This window comes from Eptesicus fuscus, chromosome 4 (assembly GCF_027574615.1).
Source record: "Eptesicus fuscus isolate TK198812 chromosome 4, DD_ASM_mEF_20220401, whole genome shotgun sequence".
Taxonomy (NCBI): domain Eukaryota; kingdom Metazoa; phylum Chordata; class Mammalia; order Chiroptera; family Vespertilionidae; genus Eptesicus; species Eptesicus fuscus.
The window spans coordinates 11,422,496-11,446,559 of record NC_072476.1 but is presented as its reverse complement, the minus strand read 5'-3'; the positions used below and the strand labels follow the sequence as shown (position 1 = coordinate 11,446,559).

The following is a 24,064-nucleotide window of genomic DNA, read 5'->3' as shown; positions in this document are numbered from 1 at the left end:
GAACCTGCGATCCAGGTACATGCCCTTGACCAGGAATCAAACCTGCGACCCTTCAGTGTGTGGGCCGCTCTAACCACTTAGAAACACTGGCCAGGGCCAGAACTTACTTCTTAATAAATAGGCTTCCTTTCAGATTTGTAAAGATAATTTGGAACACAACTTTCTTTTCTCATTAAAAGACTCTAAAATGTCAGAAGGGGCAACAGGTTTCAAAAGTTCTACTTTAATTTATTTTCTTTTAATATATTTTTATTGATTTTAGAGAGGAAGGGAGAGGAAGAGAGAGAGAAGCATCAATGATCACAGGGAATCACTGATTGCCTGCCTCCCGCACACACCCCGCCCCCCAACTGGGGATCAAGCCCGAAACCAGGCATGTGCCCTTGACCGGAATCGAACCCGGGACCCTTCAGTCCGCAGGTCGATGCCCTATCCACTGAGCCAAACCAGACAGGACAAGTTCTACTTTAATTTCTAAATATCTCAAATGCCTGCTGAAAAGTCAACCAAGCCCCTGTAATGTACCTCTCATTTCTTCCCAAGTTGAATTTTATATAGCACCTTTTAGTCAAACATAAAACAGGAGTACTTCATTCATGATCTCCAAGAATTCTAAGGATTAAGAACATGAGTTCAGCCCTGACCAGTGTGGCTCCATTGGTACCAAAAGGTGGCCAGCTCAATTCCCGGTCAGGGCACATACCCAGGTTGCAAGTTTGATCCCTGGTCAGGGTGCATATGGGAGGCAACCAATTGATTTTCTCTTTTCCTCTCCCTTCCTCTCTTCCTCAAATCAATAAAAACATTTTAAGAAACCACCAAAACACACGCACACACGCATAATGAGTTCAGAAGAAATGAACTAGATAACTAAGGAGGTACATGTATTCTTGTAAGGCTTGATTCACAAAGATAAAAGATAATGGAACAAATTATGTCCCATCAAAAGAGCCAATGTATTTCTGGACAAGGCACAGGACTTGGAAGTGGCAACCCTTTGATTTTATTCACCCCCCACCGTAACAGATGGAACTGCCTTGGTCCTTTCAGACTCAGCCATTGCCTTGTGACACTCCAAGACCTCAGTGCTCACCTGTGGCTGGAGTGCCTGCTACAGAGATAAAATGTTTGTTTACTTATTTATTTTTATTATTATTTTTTTAAAATATATTTTTATTGATTTCAGAGAGGAAGGGAGAGTTAGAAACATCAATGATGAGAATCATTGATTGGCTGCCTCCTGCACGCCCCCCACTGGGGATCCAGCCCGCAACCTGGGCATGTGCCCTTGACAGGGAATTGAACCTGGGACCCTTCAGTCCGCAGGCTGAAGCTCTATCCACTGAGCCAAACCAGCTAGGGCTGTTTATTTATTTTTTAAAGTGCTCTGACTGGGGATTGAACTGCAACCTTGGCGTATCGGGATGATGCTCCCACCAACGGGGCTACCCAGACAAACAGGTAATGTAATGTTGCCAGAGCCTAGCCGTTTTTGGAACAGTCTCTGCACTCTCAAACATGTTCAGAGGAACAAATGAAGATCATGTTCGGTAACCCATGTCGGGTTTAAGTGCTGTTCTGGTAGTTGGCCATGATCCAGCAGGCAGAAGTGTGGAGCCTCCTGTAGGGGAACTCTGCAGGCAGGCAGGCAGTCTGAGAAGTTTCATTATCCTGAACCCACATCATGCATACAAGGATATTAAATTTGCTTGTAGGACATATGATAATAGGTAATATGTAAGAAGGAAAGACGTTCAATCTGTGCCTTCTCTACAGAGCTTGAATCTACAGGCAAACTCTAACAGCTCAGCACCTCATCTACTCATGAGAAGGCTTGTCACTGGACAGTTTCAAAACCAATTCAGAGGCAAGTTCAAATACCTTCAATTTTTTAGGAAAACAAGTGACAGAAAAAATGAATCTTTAAATTATAGAAATTGAAAGAGACTCTCAAACATTCCCGCTCACTCTACTCAAAGCTGAATCTTTGGCCCTAGCCAGTTTGGCTCAGTGAATAGAGGGTCAGCCTGCGGACTGAAGAGACCCGGGTTCGATTATGGTCAAGGGCACATGCCTGAGTTGTGGGCTCGATCCCCAGTGTGGGGCGTGTAGGAGGCAGCTAATCAAATGATCCTCTCTCATCATTGATGTTTCTATATCTCTCTCCCTCTCCCTCCCTCTTTGAAATCAATAAATACACACACACACACACACACACACAATTATATATATGTAAAACAAGAACTGGATACATAACAAAATAAAATTAAAAAAAAAAAAAAAAAGACAGCGGAACCTTTGGTTTTCAAATGAAAAAAATCTAAATCCATAACCTTAGGGATTAATTTGGGCATCCTCTGGCTAAATGGAAAAAAAAAAAAAAAAAAAGGCAAACCCATTCACTGAGGAAACGCTGTAAGGGAAGGAGCAGCGGTCAGGCATGTTGGAGAATGGATGTTAAAGAAAGTATGTGCACCCCCACAGACACAAAGACACCAAACAGGCAAAGACCCTGCATACATGATTACTAAGTTTATTTCAACTGTTACACCCAATTCTGCCTTGTAAAAATAACAAAATGTTCCTATCAAAATTACATTGTGATGTGAGTACAGGTTTGTTGTTTTTGATACAGCTCTAGAAAAAAGTTGGCACCAAATGCACATAAAAAGTTTTAAGGCTTAATAAAAATAGACTGGTAATTTTTCAATGCAGCTTAGAGGTTGATAAGAGGATGCTAAGAGTTCATGGATCCCTGCCAGTGGACAGAACTAGAGTCCTTCCTCTCATTTGCCTGACAGTGAGGGTGAGGGTGAGGCCACAAGGGCCAGCAGCACAATGCCAGCAACCCAATTAGGAATTCACAAATTATGTCATGTATTAAAAAGCAAAATGTAGTTATAAATGGCAGTTCATTTCTACCATTAGTACATTTCATTATAAGTTAAAACAAATTAGTGTGTTTGGGCTTAAAAGTTAACCACCATTTATGACATGTTTTAATGGGGGGGAAATATTCTGAATTCCAAACAATTTTCTTAAAAATGACCATTTGCAACATGGAGACAGGAAGTACTTGATAAAGTCACATGAAATAAGTATTTCTTGGCTCCAAAGTCAGCAGGATAACTGAAAGGAGGGAAACTCTTTGGTTGACAAAGCCACATGCAGATCCCCTCAATGTGGCGGGTGTAAGAGGGGGTTTGGGAGGCAGCTTCTGTAGGCACTTAGTGTCTCAGCCACTGTGGCTGTAACTAAACACACGTGTTTCTTTTCTCAATTTTAACGACGAAGACATTGCCAGCACCTAACATTAGCTCTGCAGGCACTCATACCAACAGCCACCACCACACAAACCCTCGCTCCTCTTAACTACTGGTCCAGCATGAGTGATGTAGACTGTAACTCTTAGGAAGCTCAATGGGAGAAACTTCTGCCTGACAGATTAAAGCAACACAACTTGCCAGGTAACGTTACCTTTCCTGGTAAATATAGAATGGGCCAGTTAAGGCTTTTTTGCCAAACTAATCTCCTAGCCTAAGGTCTCCAAGTCCCTTCTGGAAACGGAATTCGGTCCAAAGGTTCCGCAAAGCTTTATAAAGGGTGGCCTAAGCAAACTTCCTCTTGGGCAGACCTGAGCAACTGACTTTTTTCTAGAGAGGTGTCAGAAACAGACCAGAGTCATATGGTATTTAAGAATAGCTCTTTAGATATTAAAGAACTCAAAGTTCTCAAACATCTCTTCTTCCCAAGTCAACAGGAATAAAGACACATGAAAGATTTAAATAACCAATTATGTACCTGGATAGTTTTAGTCTTACAGAAGTCAGTGGGCCTTGCAGATAAATTAACTGTCCACATTAGTGGTGAAGAGCTAAGGCTGAAATTTAAGGATGAGAGAAAAAAAACCCACAAAAACAATTCACAAGCAAAACCAGTCTGAAGAGACCGAGTCCAGTCCCTTGTGAAAGGCAGATAGATCACCCAGAGGATCAGGGTACAAAATCTGTCCATAAAGCATAAGACTGAGAAAACTTTTTGGTTTTTGTTGACAGCTGCCGAGGGAAAGCAATCAAAATGCTTCAAGAAAAGACTGCAGAACACTGTGTGCCTGGGTGCAAAGGAGGTCTCGGGTTAGCAGCAGTAGTCCCAAGAATGGAGACTAGTGTTTCGGCTTATGCCCAACGCACAGGTTGTTCTGGCTTTCTTTCTGAGGCTTTAAACTCTCTGCTACTGTGTAAGTGATTCCTAGATACCCAATTGGCTGGCAGGTCGCCGATGCAACAAGGACTTGGAAGATCTCACTTCATCAGGGTCCCTGTAGCCTTGCACCAGCTCCCCACCCGGCCCAACTGAAAGTTCCTCTCACATCCAAAATTACATATGACTGTTCACCAAGGCGTCACAGCCCCCCACAAAGAGATGTCTCTCGCAGTCTGGGAGGTGAGGTCCTCTGTGGCTCTCGTGGTGGCAGGGGAGCCTGAGCGGTGGCTTCAGAAACACAACAGACCCTCTCCCCACCCCCGTTCCTTTGGGCTAAAGGAAACTATAGTATTTGAAATCCTATCTCTCGATTTTCTTATCTGGCTACAGGGGAAGCAACAGCTTCTCTAGTAGAAGGAGATGCTGGATTTGCCTCCAGGTGGATTCAGGACTTTGTTGTGAGATCGAGGACGTGGGCCCAGCCTGGGCTCATGGCTGTCAGCTGTAGGTGTGGGCTGGGGCTCCAGGGCACAGTCTGCTTCTCTTGGGCCACCTTTCTCACCTGGCTCTTCTCTGGGCAAGGTGCTCATGGCAGCTGTGGGACAAAGCAACAAACCATCCCATTAGAGGCTCCCCAACACCTGGATGGCAAGCTGTGCACATGGAAAGTCTGTGACATAGACCAGCTAGCAAGAAATGCATACTGCAATGGGAAGAGAGAAAAACAGAGCAAGGCTTCCGTCTGTGCCAAGAGACTCACTGATTATTAGCAGAGGCCATTCCTGAACTGGGCATAAAGTTGGGCTCAGTACTATAAACAATCCTTGATTAATTCCTAAATAAGCTCAATACTTCTTTATATTGCTTGTTGGACTCCATTTCCCTTTTTCTCCACCACAATATAAAAAGCACACTATCTCAAAGTAAGCATGAACAGAGAGGAAGTCAGTCTTAACTGGAGGGTCTAGCAAGATGAGGCAAGGTTTTCTGACACTATTACTCTGGACTTTTTGAGTGAATGAATAAATTCCCATGTATCCTGGTGATCATCTGAGGGAAATGGTGACCCAAAGGCAGAAATCAGTGCTGTCAGCTTAGAGAACAACAGTGGGACTCCAAGTCTGACATCGAGCCCCACCATGGGGGCAGCTACTCCCTGGGCGATGGATTATGGAAGCACCAGCTCTCCCCACCACATGCAAGCCTTACATTCTTCCTTCTCATCATTCCTGTCCCTGCTCTTCTTACCCTTCTTTTCTGCATTAGTTCTGCTGGTGCTGCCCGCAGTCACGGGACTTGGGATCCCTGCCCTTCCCTACAAAAGATCAGCTTCTAAAATAAGACACCTTGTGTCTTAGGCCTCGGCTGATGAGTAATGACAAGATGTGAAGAAAGACCAGTGATGACCAGTTGAAAAGGTTTCATCAGAAATAGCTGAGCCCATTTCCCTGGCCTTCTTCAAATCTCAAATCCTCAGCAATAAACACAACCTTGTTTTTCTCAGCTGGCTTGCAAGGGACACGGGAATATTACCTCTCATTCTCTGGGTGCACCAGCAGCTCTTTCAGAGTGAGAGCACTCAGGGGAAGGGACAGGAAACAAACTCACCTGTAGGGTCCGATTTTTGGTCTTCTCCTTCACACAAGAGCACATGGTCCTGCAACAAGGCAAACCCCATGTCAATATGTGATTCAGAAACTTTTTACGCTCATTCAGATGGACGATGAAAATCAAGACAGGGATGGAGGATTTGGGTTCATTTTTCAACTTCTAAACACGTTTTTATTACGGACAATTTAAACCATAAACAAAGTAGCACTGTGAATCCCCTCATAACCCGCCGTAGAGCTGCAATGACATAAACTCATTGCCATCCTGGTCTCAGCCACAGTCTCCCAATCACAATCTCTCCACCCCCCTGTAGAATTATTTTAAAGCAAATTCTAGAAATTTCATTTATCCATAAATAATTCAAGATGTGGCTCTTAAAAATGTCCTAAAAACCAACCAAACATCCGTAACACACAATTGCAAAAATAACTGATTCCTTAAATATTTAATACCTAACCAAATTTTAGATTAGGATATGTTTTCAAGGCTCATCCATGTTGTAGCATGTATCAGAAATGTCATTCCATTTTATGGCTGAATATCCCTTTCTGTGTGTATAACACATTTTATTTATCCATTCATCTGTTGGTTGACACTTGGATCATTTAACAGCATCACTGTAAGTACTGCTATTAAAATAGGTGTACAAATATCTGAATTCCTGTTTCAAATTCTGGGGATATATACCTAAGAGGGAATAGCTGGGTCACATGGTAAATTCTATGTTTAATTTTTTCAGAAACTCCAACTGTTTTCCACATTGGCTGAACCATTTTACATTCTCAATAGCATGGTATGAGGGTTTCAATTTTTCAATATCCTTGCCAATAAATAACATTTGTTATTTTCTGTTTGTTTTTATAATAGTCGTCCTAGTGGGTGTGAAGTGGTACCTCCTTGTGATTTTCATGTACCTTTCCCTAAGGACTAAGAACGTTGAACATCTTATCATGTGCTGATTGAAGAAATGTCTATTCAAGTCCTTTGTCCATTTTGAATTGGGTTGTCTTTTGTTGTTTGGTTGTAGGAATTCTTTATATAATCTGGATAGCAAACCTTGATCAGATATGTGATTTCATATATTCTATGGGTTGTGTTTTCATTCTCTTGATAGCGTTTTTTTAAATTATTTTTTAAAATTACAGTTGACATACATTATATTAATTTCCAGTGTATAAAAGATTAGACATTTATATAACTTACAAAATAATCACCCCTATAAGTCTATTACCCATCTGACACCATAGTTATATTGTTGATTCTATTCACTATGCTGTACTTTATAGCCCTGTGACCATTTTTTTTAAATAGATTTTTTAAAAAATATATGTTTTTATTGGTTTCAGAGAGGAAGGAAGAGGGAGAGAGATATAAACATCCATGATGAGAGAGAATCATGGATCAGCTGCCTCCTGCAAGTCCCCCACTGGAGATCAAGCCCACAACTCGGGCATGTGCCCTTGACCGGAATCGAACCTGGGACCCTTCAGTTCGCAGGCCAATGCTCTATCCATTGAGCCAAACCGGCTAGGGCTTTAAATAGATTTTTATTGATTTCAGAGGGGAAGGGGGGGGGGCGGGGGGAGAGAGAGAGAGAGAGGGAGAGGGAGAGGGAGAGGGAGAGGGAGGGAGAGAGAGAGAGAGAGAGAGAGAGAGAGAGAGAGAGAGAGAGAGAGAAACGTCAATGATGAGAATCATTGATTGGATGCATTCTGCACGCCCCCCACTGGGAATTAAGCGGGCAATCTGGGCATGTGCCCTGACCTGGAATCTAACAGTGACCTCCTGGTTCATAGGTTGATGCTCAACTACTGAACCACGTCAGCCAGGCCTGTGACTATTTTTATAACTGGCAATTTCCCCCCTCACTTTTTTCACTCAGCACCCCAACCCCCCTCCCCTCTGGCAACCACCAATTCGTACTCTGCATCTGAGTTTGTTCATTTACTTTGTTTCTTAGATTCCACATATAAGTGAATCATATGGTATTTATCTTTCTGTTTGACTTATTTCACTAAGCATACCTTCTAGTTCTATCCAAACTACTGTAAATGGCAAGAGTGCATTCTTTTTTTATGTCTGAATAATATTCCATTGTATATATGTACATCTTCTTTATTCATTTATATATCAATGGACACTTAGGTTGCTTCCATATCTTGGCTACTGTAATTAATGCTACATTAATGGTGTCTTTAACATTTTTTTAACTGATTTTAGAGAGAGAGAAGGGGGAAGAAAAGGGAGGAAGGGAAAGGAGAGGAGGAAAGAAAAATCGACTTGTTGTTCTACTTATTTATGCATTCATTGTTGATTCTTGTATGTGCCCTTACTGGGGATGGAACCCACAACCTTGGCATATCAGGATGACGCTCTAACCAACTGAACTACCTGGCCAGGGCCAAAAGTTTTTAATTTTAATGAAGTCCTATTTATTTATTTGAAATTTTGTTGCCTTTATTTTTGGTGTCATAAGCCACTATCAAATCTAAGGTCAAAGATTTGTCCCTAAATTTTCTTCTCAGAATTTTGTAGTTTTAGCCCTTAAATGTAGGTCTTTGATCCATTTTTAGTCAATGCTTGTATATGGTGTAAGGTAAGGGTCCACCTTCCTTTTTTGCATGTACATATCCAATTTCCCCAGCAACATCTGTTGAATTGACTGTTCTATTTCCCACTGAATAATCTTGGTACCGTGTGGACATACCAATTAACCATAAATGTGAGAATTTATTTCTTGGTTCTCAATTCGATTCCACTGGTTTATATGTCTATCTTTATGCCAGTGTCACACAGTTTTGATTACTGTAGTAAATTTTGAAATTGGGAGGAGTAAACCTCCAACTTTGTTCTTAATTTTCGAGGTTGTTCGACTCTTTCGGGTCCCTTGAGATTCCATATGAATTTTAAAATGGGTCTATTTAAAAAAAAAAAAAGCATTGTTGGGACTTTGACAGGGGGTGTGTTCTTAAGTCTTTTTTTAAAATAAAATTAGAATATCCCACCACTCTGCTATTCATTTCTCATATTTTCAATAACTCTAAAACCCCGTGGTATCAACTAATATGAGGTTTGATCTCATTCAGGCCTTCTTTTTTTGATAATCAAAGTTGGTCCATGATGGCCTTCTATTATGAGTCCTATAGTTTTTAGGTTTGTCTCTCGTTTTGTGATGTTAAGAACCACTGATGATCACTGCCTAGAATCGTCCACAATTTCATTACAACTCTGCAAAATGGTGATATCTGAATTCTGTTATTCCTTCTTCACTTATTGGCTAGAGTACTTTCATAAAAGGCAAATTTGCCTTAAAATCCTGAAGTACAATTCACGCAGAAAACGCTGTCTAAATGCTTGATTCTGTCTTGGTCGGTGTGGCTAGGTTGGTTGAGCATTGTTCTGTGCTAAAAGGTTACCGGTTCAATTCCTGGTCAGAGCACATGCCCGGATTATGGGCTCAATCCCCAGTAGGGGGTATGCAGGAGGCAGCCGATTAAATGTTTTTTTTCCCCTCTATCTCTCCCTTCTTCTCTCTCTAAAGTCAGTAAAAACATATTTAAAACAAACAAACAAATGCTTGACTGTCTTTTAGCAGTTTTCATGATATTGAGTTGATCCTCTGGCATTCTCCAAAGGTGATAAATAAGATTTAAAAAACTAGCCCTAGCTAGTTTGACTCAGTGGATAGAGCGTTAGCACTAGGACCAAAGGATCCTGGGTTTGAGTCTGGTCATGGGCATGTATCTCAGTTGCAAGTTTGATCTCCAGCCCTGGTCGGGCACGTGCAGGAGGCAACCAATGTGTCTCTCTCTCATCGATATTTCTCTCTCCCTCTCTCTCTACAAATCAATGGAAAAGTATCCTCGGGTAAGGATTGACTGAAAAACAAAACAAAACAAAAAAATTGTAAAGAGTGTAAGTAGGGAACCCATGAATTCTAAATACTTGGTGAATTTTAGTCCAATGCAGTTGTACTTATCAATGGCCATTAAACATTGTGAAATTTTTGTGAAACGTAAACTCCTCTTTGGCATGAACAATTCTGTAACTATTCTTGCCACTCCTCAGTGATGTGCAGTGACCTGCAGTGGGCAGTCTCTACTATCAACACACTAAGACCAGCTTCCCCCAGGGCTCAGTCATCACGAGGATGGAATCTATTTCTCCGATGACTCAGGGGAGCTTTAAAACTCAATTACTAATGACTGCACCCAGGAAAACCAACGTCACCCTTTTTGTCTATTCCTAATAACATGTCAAGGCTGCCTCAGGGCCTTTGAGAAAAAGAACCTGGCTCAGTGTTTGCTTTTCTTTCTTTTATGTCTGCTCTCTGACTGTAGTCCATACCTTGGGTTTGTTGGGATGTGCCAAGGGTAAAGCAGCCGTCACAGGGGACCCAAAAATGTCACTGGTCTTCCCTCCAGGTGGGTTCAGACGCTGTCGAGTGTGCACAGGCATCGATTCTTCAAAGATACCACTTCCTTTCCCCCCTGCAGAAACAAGCACAGAGCAGTGAGCAACCCAGAACATCTCCCTGCTCCTGCCTTTCCCATTCATCACTTCAGAGAGCTCCTCTCATAGTGACACCCTAGTCCAGTCCTGAGTTCAGGCCAACAAGGCTGGGACAGGTGCCTGCTGGGGCCTTCGTTTCTGGAACTGAGCTGAACTGGGCTGGCTACTAGAGGCAAGATGGTGAGATGGCATAAAGCGGCTTCCCCTCCTGCCCCCAATTTCTTTACACCTGAACTTTTCATGTTTTTGTTAAAGAATCTTCTTCATTAAACCCATGAAATGTTCTTTAGTAGATTAAAAGCAAACAGTTTCTAAGTTTTTAGGTCAGACAGAAAAGACGGAATATAATAACATGCCCTGTTAGAGGCAAAGCTGTAATCTGGAAAATAACATTTAGTAGTAATTTTCTGACCTCATTCTGGCTGGAATTTCCAGTGACAAGTATATATGTCAGCAAATCACAGACATTTAACATCTTTGCTGCAACTATAAATCATCTAATAAGACATAAGCAAGACATGCATCTAACATGTAACTTCATATAAGCTGATCACTAAGGCCTGGCCATGAAAAGTAAATGTTTAAATGCCCTACATTAAGTAGAAAGATAGCTACTATACAATACCAATAGATCATTTATTCACTGAGCAAACACCACACACGCATTTCCTTTCCACAGAGTGCTATGCTAAATGCTGGGACCATTATGATCATGGCCCTGGTGCACCAACCATTTATCTTATAGGAGGAAAGAAGATGCATTCCATTAAATAGCTATAAGACTGTACAGACGTTACTTGGCCTTTTTGTGCCCCAAATTCCTCATCTGTAGAATGGGGATAATAAAAGGATCTTCTTCACAGCACTAAGAGGATTCAATGACTTACTGTAGCTCATGTGTCAGATGCTTAGAACAATGCCTGGGACATAAATGCTCAATAAATGTTGGCTGTATTTTCTATGTATTGGACATACTGTTCAGTGAAAAACGGTGTAAAACAATCTACATAGCACACAACGTAAAAAAAAGGGGGTATTCTTTGTTGCTCATATCTGAATAAGGAAAAGTGATTAGTCACTTCTTGGCTATAGTAACCCACACTGTTTCAATAGAAGGCCATGAACACTAAGAACAATATGAATGACAAGCCCCGTGTGAGCTCAGAGAGGAGGAGGTTCCTCTGGGGTTTGTTCTTTCTCTAGCCTTCAGACCCCTGCTGTTGGAGTGGATTCTAAAGCAGAGTGGATGCCCAACTGGTGTGGCTCAGTGGTTGAGCGTCAACCTATGAACCAGGAGGTCACTGGTTCGATTCCTGTCAGGGCACATGCCCAGGTTGTGGGCTCAACCCCCAGCAGGGGGAATGCAGAGGCAGCTGATCAAATGATTCTCTCTCATCATTGATGATTCTATCTCTCCCCTTCCTCTCTGAAATAAAAAATTAATAAGTAAAATAAATAAATAATAAATAAAGCAAAGTGGCCTTCCAGGATGCCAGTCACCTAGAATCATAGTGCAAAGAAAGGAGCGACTGGCCTACAGTTCCCTGCCTTTGCTGGTTGGGAGAACACAGAATATGTGGGACGGCTCTGCAGGAAAATGTGCACACACACACACATTCATATAACATCAGGGTGACTACAAACCTGAACCTTGGCTTGGACCTTCCAAGGAGCCACAGACACCAAGCTGGGAACTCTGGGGATGGGAAGCCAGCCCTGCATGGTGATAAGGACAGCTGATCTGTGGCCTGACTGCTGGATGGAGACCCTGTTCAGTCACTTACTTGTGAGCCGGGATAAGTGGCCTCAACCTTTTTTGTCCCTATTTTCTCAACTCTAACAAGGTATAAATAATAATAATACCTTCCTGGGGGCTGTCAGTGAAATACATGAGTTAATATACATGAAGTGGGTAAGCTCTCAGTAATGCTGCCAGGCTGTTGTTATTAACAATGTGTTGTTAGCAAAAACGTCTAGACCACAAAGTGAAGAAAAAGTAATGCTTGAGGTCATCCCCTTATTGGATTGTTTCTGGTTATGCTGAAGTAAATTATCCTATCCTATATAATAAAAGGCTAATATGCAAATTGTCCCCTCGACCTGGAGTTCAACCAGAAGGCGGGGCCAGCCGGCCAACTGCCTGCAGGCCCCCCTCACCAGCCCCGCCCCCGACCTGCCGAATTTGTGCACCAGGCCTCTAGTTTTTAAGATGAATATACAGCTTTAAAAAGTTAGATAAAAGCAACTCAATATGAAGGTTTTGGCTAGAGGCAGCGCTCATTTAAAAACATTTTTTAAATTGTGAAACATAACAGAAAAGTTCATAAGACACAACTATCACAAATAAAGACAAAGCAAATACCCACATACCCACCAACAGATTGTATAGATGCTACTAGCTCACAGAAACCTGAGTACTCCTTTCACATCACTCCATGCCTCCATTTTCTAGAAACTACAAACTTATTTCTTTTTTTAAAGATATTTTATTGATTTTTTACAGAGAGGAAGAGAGAGGGATAGAGAGTTAGAAACATCGATGAGAGAGAAACATCGATCAGCTGCCTCCTGCACAACCCCTACTGGGGATGTGCCCGCAACCAAGGTACATGCCCTTGACCAGAATCGAACCTGGGACCTTTCAGTCTGCAGGCCGACGCTCTATCCACTGAGCCAAACCGGTTTTGGCCAAACTTATTTCTTTTAAGTTTTACTGTGTGTATATCCAACCCTAAACAATATAGTTCTGTTTCTGAACTTCAATTAGTCATGTCTATTACTCAATATTTTGCCTGAAAGATGAATTCAGCTTTGAAGACACAAAAGGTGCTTAATCCATCCATAATTGAAGAAAAATAAATTCAAGATATCTGGTGGTAGAGTGTGAGGAGCACCATCACATGTGTCATGGTGAACACTGGGCCACCCACTGAAGACTAGTTCGAAGTATCTATCAGTACTTTATTTTATTTTATTTTTAATTGGAGCCACTTTATTTTATTTTTTAAAATATATTTTATTGATTTTTTACAGAGAGGAAGGGAGAGGGATAGAGAGTTAGAAGCATCGATGAGAGAGAAACATCGATCAGCTGCCTCCTGCACACCTCCTACTGGGGATGTGCCCACAACCAAGGTACATGCCCTTGACCGGAATCCAAACTGGGACCTTTCAGTCCACAGGCCAATGCTCTATCCACTGAGCCAAACTGGTTAGGGCTCTATCAGTATTTTAAATCACTCAATAATTCCATTTTGAGAAATTTATCCCAGTAGATATACAAAGAGGGTAAATAAGCTTGAAGCTCTGGAGTCAGAAAAACCCATATGCAAAGGCTAGTTCTGCTACCAATGAGTTGTGGGGCTTAACACATGTGTGAACCGCCCTGAGCCTCCATTTTCTCCATGTCAAGGGGTAGTATCACCTACCTCCTAGGTTTGTAGAGAGAATTAAATAAATACATGCAAAGCATTTAGCATACTCCCTGGCAGATATTAAATCCGCACATATCAATCATTGTTAGACCACCATGAAAAACAATTTGTAGAAGATCTAAACAAGGCCACTAGCAAAGCACATGAACGAGGAGTAAATGAAACACTGGGTATGACAATCCTTGGTAAATTTTCAGTGACTCACGTACTAAGTCACACACTCTGCCCTTCACACTTTTCTCAATCAGGCCCTCTCACTGAAGGACTGTGCTGGCTAAGTCTGCAAGACTAAATAAGAAACAAGGGCAGGAGTTTAAGTCTAGGGTTGTGGACACAACTAGCAGTTTTCCATTTCCAGCTTCCCTTGAGAATTCATCACATTTAATTAAAAAAAAAACAAAAAACTGATTTCAGTCCAGCCAGTGTGGTAGTCGAGTGTCAACCCATGAACCAGGAGGTCATGGTTCAATTCCTGGTCAGGGCACATGTATGGGTTATGGGCTTGATCCCCAGTGTGAGGCGTGTGCAGGAGGCAGCCAATCAATGATTCTCTCTCATCGCTGGTGTTTCTATCTCTCTCTCCCTCTCCCTTCCTCTCTGATATCAATAAAAAATAAAAATTAAAATAAAAACACAACAAACCATTTTAGACAGAGGGAGAGGAATAGAAACATTGAGGAGAGAGATATATCGATCAGCTGCCCCCTGCAAGCCCCCTACTGGGGATCGAGCCCCCCAACTTGGGCATGTGCCCTGATTGGGAATTGAACTGGTGACCTTTTGGTGCATGGGATGACGCTCAACCAACTGAGCCACACTGGCTATGCTCATCACACATAATTTTATTTTATTTATTTTTTAAAATATATTTTATTGATTTTTTCACAGAGAGGAAGGGAGAGGGATAGAGAGTCAGAAACATCGATGAGAGAGAAACATCGATCAGCTGCCTCCTGCACTCCCTCACTGGGGATGTGCCCGTAACCAAGGTACATGCCCTTGACTGGAATTGAACCTGGGACCCTTCAGTCTGCAGGCCGATGCTCCATCCACTGAGCCAAACCGATTAGGGCACACATAATTTTAAAGAGCACTTGGCAGGACAGAAAACAAACCCCAAACAATAGGACCACAAGAAGGAGGAACTCTGCAAAAGGAATCATACTGGTTGTTAATACACCTTATAATCATGAACGACAGAGGCTTTCTCACTCTCAGGTCAAGAGGGGCCCAGGGTGGCCACTGGGCACGAGAGCTGGGGATCATACCAGGAAAGTTCATAAGACACAACCATCACAAAGACAAAGCAAACACATAACCACCACTGGATCCTATCAGTGGTCCTCAACCTTCCTAATGCCGCGACCCTTTAATACAGTTCCTCATGTTGTGGTGACCCCCAAACATAAAATTATTTTTGTTGCTACGTCATAACTGTAATTTTGCTACTGTTATGAATCATAATGTAAATATCTGTGTTTTCTGATTTAACTGTAATTTTGCTACTGTTATGAATCGTAATGTAAATATCTGTGTTTTCTGATGGTCGAAACCCACAGGTTGAGAACCGCTAGCAGGGTCGCCTAAGACCATCAGAAAACACAGATATTTACATTACGATTCATAACAGTAGCAAAATTACAGTTATGACGTAGCAACGAAAATAATTTTATGGTTGGGGGTCACCACAACATGAGGAACTGTATTAAAGGGTCGCGGCATTAGGAAGGTTAAGAACCACTGCTATAGATGCTACCAGCTCTCAGATTCTGAGTAGCACTGTCCCCAAGTTGCAACACTTTCCAGGGAACCTGACACACCAGGGATAGCTCCAAATAAGCACTCTGCTGAGTCAAAGCCAAGGGAGCTGGCTTGTCCACCTTCAGGTGCCCGAGATTTGATTCAATCGGCCACATGACCCATTGTTATGCTATTACTGGTACAAAGGATGTGCAGGGCTGACCACTCCTGGCCCTACAACCATAAACTGGATACAGTGAGAACACTACTCAGTAAAACTGCCTGCTTCTCTACTATATCTACCCTTCTCTGTCTCCCAACAAATCAAACAAAACACTAGCTTTTGAATCTACTGCTTTTGTTTCTTTGGGTTTGGTCAAGAAGTATGTGCACCTGTCAAATTCACACACGCGTAGAACTGAGGTTGAGTGGCAAGCAGCTCTAGCTCTGGTTCTGCTTGATTTTATTATTTGTCTGAAATACTGATTCCTATGTCTAGCCTCACAAATCTTTAAAGATGGAATGAACCTTCCTTTTCCTCATGGATACAGACAGGGGAGACCTCCTTAGGTAACTAGCACTGTATGATCACGCAACTGGACAATCTATTAGCCAAGGAAAAGATTGTTCTAAGATGCTCTCCCACTGTAACCACCAGAATGTGGGTAAGAACTAAGAGATGTGTGCTAGACCAAGTCAGCCTTTTTTAGAGTTTCAATCCCACCAACAAGCTGATTAAAAAATACCCTTCCTTCCTGCCCTGGTGGCTCACTTGATTGTTCTGTGCACCAAAAGGTTGCAGGTTCGATCCCCGGTCAGGGTGCGAATGAGGGGCAATTGATCAATGTTTCTCTCTCACATCAATATTTCATTCTCTCCCTAAAAATCAATAAAAACATAGTTGGATGAGGATTAAAAAACAAACAGCCCTAGCCGGTTTTGCTCAGTGGTTAGAGTGTCAGCCCACAGACCAGAGGGTCTCAGGTTCAATTCCCAGTCAAGGGCACGTACCTTGGTTGCAGGTCTGATCCCCAGCCCCGTTCAGGGCGCATACAGGAGGCAACCAGTCAATGTGTCTCTCACATCAATGTTTCTCGCCCCCCCTCCCTCCCTCTCCCCTCATTCTCTCTCCCTTCCACTCTACCTGGGGATTGAGCCCGCAACCCAGGCATGTGCCCTGACAGGGAATCGAACTGGCGACCTTTGGTGCCTGGGACAACACCCAACCAACTGAGCCACACTGGCCAGGGCAAGAAAATGTCTAACTGTGTAATCTGTACACAATTTCCGGAATCTCAGGAGTCCATGGTAAACTGGGAGAGCCTCCCTGGCCGGAGCCAGTATTCCTCCACCAGCCTTTGCAGTCTCAGTGCCTACACCAGCCAGTGTCTGCTGACACAGAGGGAGAATTCAAGAATGACTGAGCAACCCTTCCTCACATTCTAGAACTCTGATGGCAATGGATAGCCTATACCAGAAGATATGTGAAAGGATTAATATAAAAAAAAAAAAAATTTTATCAAAAGAGCAGCTTCATAAGAACAGGCAGAGGCCCAAGGACCAGTGAGTCACAAAAGCCTATACCTGGGGGGTTGGTCCTCTTAGGCATGTTCTGAGGTTCTTCCGTTGGTCCAAAAATATTCGATGCCATCCTGTTGGGCCGACTTGAAGGAACAACTTCTTCTGGACTTCCAAAAAGATCACTCGATGCTCCTCCGGGGGGCTGCATGGCCCTGCAAGCACAGAGCAAGCATGAGAGATGGAGGCTGAGCTGGACTTCAATGTCCGTAATTAACGTTTATGGAAAAGTTATACACCGCAACTACTCCAAACCGGCGTGACTAGTTTACAGATGGCCATATGGCAAACTTCCTCTACTGCCCTTAAGGTTTCCTTAAAAGTTTTCTCTGTATGTCTTGATTATGCCAAAAACCCACTTGAAATGTGTATATTTTAAAATTATTCCTGGGACCTCTTACAAGTGAAGTTTCCCTAAAACAGGCAAATTGAGCCACATTCAGTAGAATTTAATACAAATTTTAATTAGTATACAGTAAATACATTCAGTGGTGTTTAATACTGTAGCTTACATTTGCCAAATGCTTACTATATGCCAGCTATTGTTCCAAAGACCTTACACACAGCCCTCTAAGGCAGGCATTGTTTTCACAGACCATGCATCTGAGATAAAGAGAAATCACAAGATAGGTCACACAAGGAGTGGCAGAGCCAGGATCCAAGCCCAGGCAGTCTGGATCTGGAGCTCAGACTGTGCCCTAATGCCTCTGAAAGACCTCCAAGAAAATATGAGGGGGAAGCTCACCATTTAACCACAGATCAAGTCTGACCCACATAGTTGGGTCTTCAGAAGGGCAGCCACTGGCCACTGTGGCTAGTGAGCATTGGATGTGGAAGTAAGGACTTAAGTGTACTGTAACTAGACTACACACTAGATTTCGAAGACAAAAAGGCAAAATATCTTTAATCTTGTCGTTTATATAGATCACAGGTTGAAATAGTGTTTTGTACATATTAGGTTGAATTATGTCTATTAAAATTAATTTTTCCTGATTCTTTTTCCTTTTAAAAATGTGGCTACTAGAACATTTAACCCTTTGCACTCGCTTGCTTTTTTCTCGATTCCTTTATTCTACTCGGGATTTAATGCTAACCGTGTCGAGTCACACTCGACATCCGAGTGCAAAAGGTTAAAATTCCTTATGTGGCTTACATTTTTATTGGAAAGTGTCAACTTAGACCATGGGGAGTGCCACCAACATTAATCATAGAGTCCTGAGAATCTACACTTCTGGTCCTCCAGTCCAGTATAACCAGTGAAATGTCGAACATCGGATATCAGAGAACACACCTGCAAGCACCACTGTTCATTTCAGAACAACACATATGTACTATGTCATCTCTAAAACATCAATGGTTGCCCTAGTTGGTTTGGCTCAGTGGATAGAGCGACAGCCTGCAGATTGAAGGGTCACAGGCCCAAGATCGATTCCAATCAAGGGCACATGCCCGGGTTGTGGGCTTGATCCCCAGTAGGAGGAGTGCAGGAGGCTGCCAATCAACGATTCTCTCTCATCATTGATATTTCTATCTCTTTCTCCATCTCCCTTTCTCTCTGAAATCAATAAAAATATATTAAAAATAAAATAAAACACCTATGGTTGATTAGTTTTAATTAAAGACATTTTAATTTATTTCAGAGAGGAAGGGAGAGAGAAATGTCAATGAGGATCATTGATAGGCTGCCTGCTGCATGTCCCACACCGGCATTGAGCCCACAACCTGGGCATGTGCCCTCGAATGGGAATTGAACTGTGACCTCCTGGTTCATAGGTTGACACTCAACCACTGAGCCACACCAGTCAGGCTGGTTGATTTTTATTATTATTTTTAAAATATATATATATTTATTGATTTTTTACCGAGAGGAAGGGAGAGGAATAGAGAGAGTTAGAAACATTGATGAGAGAGAAACATCGATCAGCTGCCTCCTGCACACTCCCTACTGGAGATGTGCCCGCAACCAATGTACATGCCCTTGACCGGAATCGAACCTGGGACCCTTCAGTCCACAGGCCAACACTCTATCCACTGGGCCAAACCAGTCAGGGCTATTATTTTTTTTAGAGTCTATTTAGTTAAACTTGGGGACAGTCAAACAAGGAAGGGCTTAGGACAGAAGAAACAGGAGAGACTAGACAGGCTGCTTTGGCTCATTGGAAACTCGGAGAAAAGGGGCCTTGAAGACAGGTTCAGGGGGTGAGCCTGGGATGAGCACTGCTGCCCATTGCTCTCCTGGGGTCCCTTAGAGTTTAGGAGATGCATGCCCGGGAGAAAAGAAAGGTGCAGGTGTGCTTTCGAGAGGAACAGTGTACATGAGGGTTGATTTTAATTGAACACCTACAAAGAATAGTGGCATTCCCACTGTTCAGCCAACAACAGCAGTATCTACCTGGAGTGTCCCTCTTGGGAGGATTTTTTTTTATTGTTTGAAGTATCACAAATAGTAGTACATATGTCTCCTTTTCCCCCCATTGACCTCCCCCTGGCCTCCCTCACCCCCCAGCACATGCCCTCACCTCCCTGGTGTCTGTGTCCACTCGTTATGCTTATGTGCATGTATACAAGTCCTTTGGTTGATCACTTACCCCATCTTGGGAGGTTTTAAAGTGAACATTTCAGAAGAGGAAGATCAGGACCTTGAGTCACTGTCGCAATAACTGAAGAATTATATTTTCACAAAGCTCTGCCCTGATACCCCGAGTTTGTCTACTTTCACAAAGCAGCAACACAGTGAATTCCTAGCATCTTTTTAGAACACCTAGAAAGACTTTTTAAATGCATCTTATGGAAAAAGGGCCTACTGAAATTGAGTTTTAAACTGGTGAGTGGTCCAGGCTCTTCCACTAGTCCTAAGCAACAACATTTAGAAATAGATGAAATTACAGAGCTCAACACCACATGAATGCTCTGATTCGAGGTTAGGCCTCACTGGAAAGCTATATAAACACGGTCAAAGATTCAGTTCACAAAAATAGGATATTTCAATGTTTCCTCAAAAGAGCTAGAATGGGAGCTAATCATTCACTGCAATTTAAAGTGAACAGTTCTGAGATTCCTGGCTGTAAAGCAGGACTGCAGAAAGCACTCATCTGCTCTGTAGAGGGCAGACATGCCAGCCCCGGCCAGGGAGAGACCAGCAGGCCAGCTCCTCACCACAGAAGCCGAGAGTGCAACTGGCAGGCCTTCCATGCGGTGCCCACCGTTCCTGTCTGCTTGAGAGGAGGGCAAAGGTGGGTGCCTGGTCAGCAGTTAGCGTTTCCTTAAGGATTTATGAAGGAAAAAAATTACTTCAGTTTGAGGGGAATTTTTTTAAACTAACCAATAAGTAGACTTAAAAGACTTAATAGGACTGATCATGCACTTTGTTGGTGGACACGGTGAGGCCATGTGACCCCTGTATGTATTTGTAAGTCACTGAGCCCAGATCACAATGATATTCTTCCTATTTTTCTTGGCTAGCTACAGCAGGTACAACATGCTTGGGTCTTCACAGCCATCTCTTTGAAAAAGGGAATAGAGACCTGTGATCTTCAGAACGGAACTGAATTTAACTCCGTCTCATGCTGGCACCAGTTAAAATTCTCATTTTACTAACTTATTTGAAACATGGCTCTTCTTTCAAACCCTAAAGGTCCCAGAAAATTGTCAGATCAGATTCTGGGTAGACTTATCCCCCCCCCCCCCAAAAAAAATATTTTTTATTCTTGCATTACATTTGTGTTTCCAATTGTGAATAAAAAAATGCTTAGAAAGTGATTACAAAACAGTGCGCGCGGACACGAGGTGGATAGACTCATCTTGATTCAAAGCTCTCAGGACGCTTTCTTGACTCTCACATTCTACATTCTTGGATCTCCCAAGTCTCCTCAACCTCTCACCCTTGCTTCATTCAGTTCAACTCACATCCACTGAGCACCTATTGCTGGCAAGCCTGTGGCAGACACTGCAGATAGATGAATGAGAGCAAGTCCTGGGCCTAGAGAAACTTCAGGTTTGCTGGGAAAATAGAGCTGTGCAGAGGTGGTTTCAGTGTTCTGTGAGCGATGCCATAGAAGCACTGAGTGTAGTGGAATGCCAAAGGCATCCTTGGAGAGGCCCAAACTGAGTCTGCGATCTCCGAGAGGAAAGAGCCTTTGGGGCACAGGAGATAAACCACAGCTCTATTTGAAATGATGAAATGTTAAATTGGGGTGCTGGAAATATAGTGTTTATTCTATTACTCTCTGTACCTTTGTGAATTTCATTTTATTCTGAAAACAAGTGAAGAAAGGCTAGTGGTGCCAATAATACTACAGCAGAGATTCCTGTGCATAACCGCCAAGCAACTATCTCCATCACAAAGGCGGGGTACACAGCCATACTGGGGCAGTCACACAAATTCCAGGCTGCCCCAACAGGGTCTCAAGTCAATGCGGCCAAGAGTTAAATAGACATTTCAATAAAAACAGAACCCACAAGGGCTCAATGTGGCTCAACCAGTTGAACTGTTATCACGATGACACTAGTTTTGGGGAGGAGGTGGGAACACTAGTGCTCGAAGACATTTTGGGGATGAAATCACATGGCGGGGCTGCCTCCCAGTTACTTCTTCATTTTGTAATATCCTTTCAATATATTTCAACAAAGATATTCAAAATACAAGAGGAACTAAGGGGCATGTGACAAGAAAAGAAAACACGCAGCTCAGGGACTGTATAGCGTGAGCAGAGACCTTCCATCTTGTCCCTGTGTCATAAAAGCTTTTGGGGATTGGTCAGCGTTGGAGAAAAGCAGTGAAACAGACTTGGATTAAATTCCTTACAAATATACACCTTATAGCTTAAAGGAAAGACCTTAGATTAATGATGGCTAAAGTAAAATGCTTTCATAGTTCAAAATCCCTTTAACACAAAATCATCCCTCATCAAGAACACAGAGATACAGGTCTGAGAGAAAACCTGGCTGGGTGATGGATCCTACACCACCACTTGGTTCCCTCCCAGCACAGCCAATTAAAGTGTGAATCCTACAACGCCCTAGCCCAGTGGTCGGCAAACTCATTAGTCAAAAGAGCCAAATATCAACAGTACAACGACTGAAATTTCTTTTGAGAGCCGAAAACCGACTTCTTTCTGCGCATGGGCCACGAAGTTTCAATCGCACTGTACGTGCGCACCCGCATGTGGTATTTTGTGGAAGAGCCACACTCAAGGGGCCAAAGAGCCACAGTTTGCCGACCACAGCCCTAGTTAATCAATTCCTTTAAGAAGGGGGTCAAATGTAAAGCTTCCAACAGATCCCAAGCAGAGCTTCCAATTACATGAAATCATCCAATTAAGACTCCTTTTCCTTCTTCAATGTCCTGAAAGGAAGACTCTTCTCTTTCTTCATAATGTCCTCTCCAAAAATGAATCTCCCAAAAACGTGTGGGGTGCTACCTTAGAGCACCAGCTCTGAGCTAACGTCTGTAGCTTGAAGTCAGCATTCTATCCGTGACTCATGGCGTTTTCTCCTTAACCAGCATTTCCTGGGCATCCAGTGCCAGGCCGTGTAAACACGGAGGGCATGTGCTCCGTGAACACAACTGGAAAAGTGCTGGGAAGAAGCTGGTGTGGGTGGGGCACCAGGAGCCTGATTCATCCCGAGCACTCACTCCAGGGGAAACTTCTGGCTCCCTGTCCTTATAGAATTAGATGCATTGTTCCATGGATTAATGACTACTTATTTCGTTAGGTGTACTGACTACTGACCTAACTCCCCCAAGTTTACAGTCTTTTATTTAGTATCTAGTATTTATCTTAACGGTCCTCACACACACATTCTCTTCTACTCTGAAGGGAAGGCTGGGCCCCCGAAGAGCTCACCATAAAGAAAACTCTTGGGCATCTGAAGACCCAAACGTCCACAGTGCAAGCTGGCTCCCCAGTGGCATGACAGACCGCGCCAGCTCTGACAACTCTGACTTATCTGACTTACCATACACAGAGCACTGTGACTTAGAAAGAAAGCGTGCTGCCCTGGCCACTGCGGCTCAGTTGGGAGAGGTCCGATGCAAAGGTTGCCGGTTCCATTCCAGGTCAGGGTCCAGGCCCAGGTTCCTGGCTTGATCCCGGGTAGGGGGTTGTACTCTGCTCTCACATGGATGTTTCTCTCTCCCTCTCCCTAATTCTCTCTCTAAAAATCAATTTTTAAAAATCTCCAAAAAAGAAAGAACGCGTGCTGCGGGGTATTCCTGAATGTGGCCGTCCAGCCGAGACCTGCAATGGGAATCTCCGTTTCTATTACTTGTAGTCCTGCCTAGTTCATCAACAAAGCAGGGAGGGCCGTACCCGGCCTACCTCCTGGGCTGCGGCATTGGGGAAGAGCACTCCCTCCCTCCCAGAGCGGCAGGATTAGCAGGCGCCGCTTGGGATTAGGGGAGGGCTCCACCTGGCTCCCCGGCTGCGGGGTTAGGAGTGAGCTCCACCTGGTCCCACAGGTCTGCGGTATCTGGGGAGGATTTCAGGATGGTGACCTTCCCCAGAGGCCCGCCCACCAGCCACCAGGCTCCAGCACAGGCACCAGGAGGGTGCCCCGCAGCCCGGCACACACCCGCCTTGTCCGGGCGCACGGAACTGCCCCCGCGAAGCAGAAGACCACTCTGCCGGCATCTTTTCGGTGCGCTACAGACGAAAAATGTGCAAAGGAGCACCTCAGGCCCTCAGCCCAGACGCTGGCGGCCCCGGGAGCACATCCGCGTGTGCGCCCATCTCCCCGACGCGGAAGCGGAGGCCGTGGTTTTGTGAGATCACCCGCAGGCCTCCCCGCCGGCCGCACCGCTCCCTCGCCCTCGCCCGCACCCGTGCCCGCGCCCGCGCCGCACCTGGAGCTGGCTCGGCCGCCCTCGCTCTCCGGAATATGGAACATGTCGCCCGCTGCTCGGTGCCTGGTCGTCTGCCGCGCCGCGGTTCCCGCCCGGCAACGCGCAGCTAGAGGTTCAGCCGCCCGCGCTTAAAGGACGACGC

At 43.8% G+C, this 24,064-nt stretch overlaps 1 protein-coding gene across 6 annotated transcripts; it reads right to left on the bottom strand.

Annotated features, from left to right (window-relative positions):
* Nucleotides 1–2,519: 2,519 nt before the first annotated feature.
* Nucleotides 2,520–24,062, bottom strand: JPT2 (Jupiter microtubule associated homolog 2). Of its 6 annotated transcripts, XM_054714589.1 has the most exons (7): nucleotides 23,923–23,986; nucleotides 23,037–23,317; nucleotides 17,085–17,233; nucleotides 11,971–12,042; nucleotides 10,162–10,304; nucleotides 5,812–5,860; nucleotides 2,520–4,798 (listed from the first exon to the last, which is right to left on the bottom strand). In XM_054714589.1, the coding sequence occupies exons 3-7, from the start codon at nucleotides 17,227–17,229 to the stop codon at nucleotides 4,611–4,613; spliced, it is 597 nt and encodes a 198-aa protein (XP_054570564.1). In that variant the 5' UTR covers nucleotides 17,230–17,233; nucleotides 23,037–23,317; nucleotides 23,923–23,986; the 3' UTR covers nucleotides 2,520–4,610. The 6 variants fall into 6 exon arrangements, with proteins under 6 accessions (XP_054570564.1, XP_054570563.1, XP_054570562.1 ...); XM_054714588.1 differs by lacking the exon at nucleotides 23,037–23,317 and having other exon boundaries at nucleotides 23,923–24,062; XM_054714587.1 differs by lacking the exons at nucleotides 23,037–23,317; nucleotides 23,923–23,986 and adding an exon at nucleotides 23,652–23,735.
* Nucleotides 24,063–24,064: the final 2 nt, after the last annotated feature.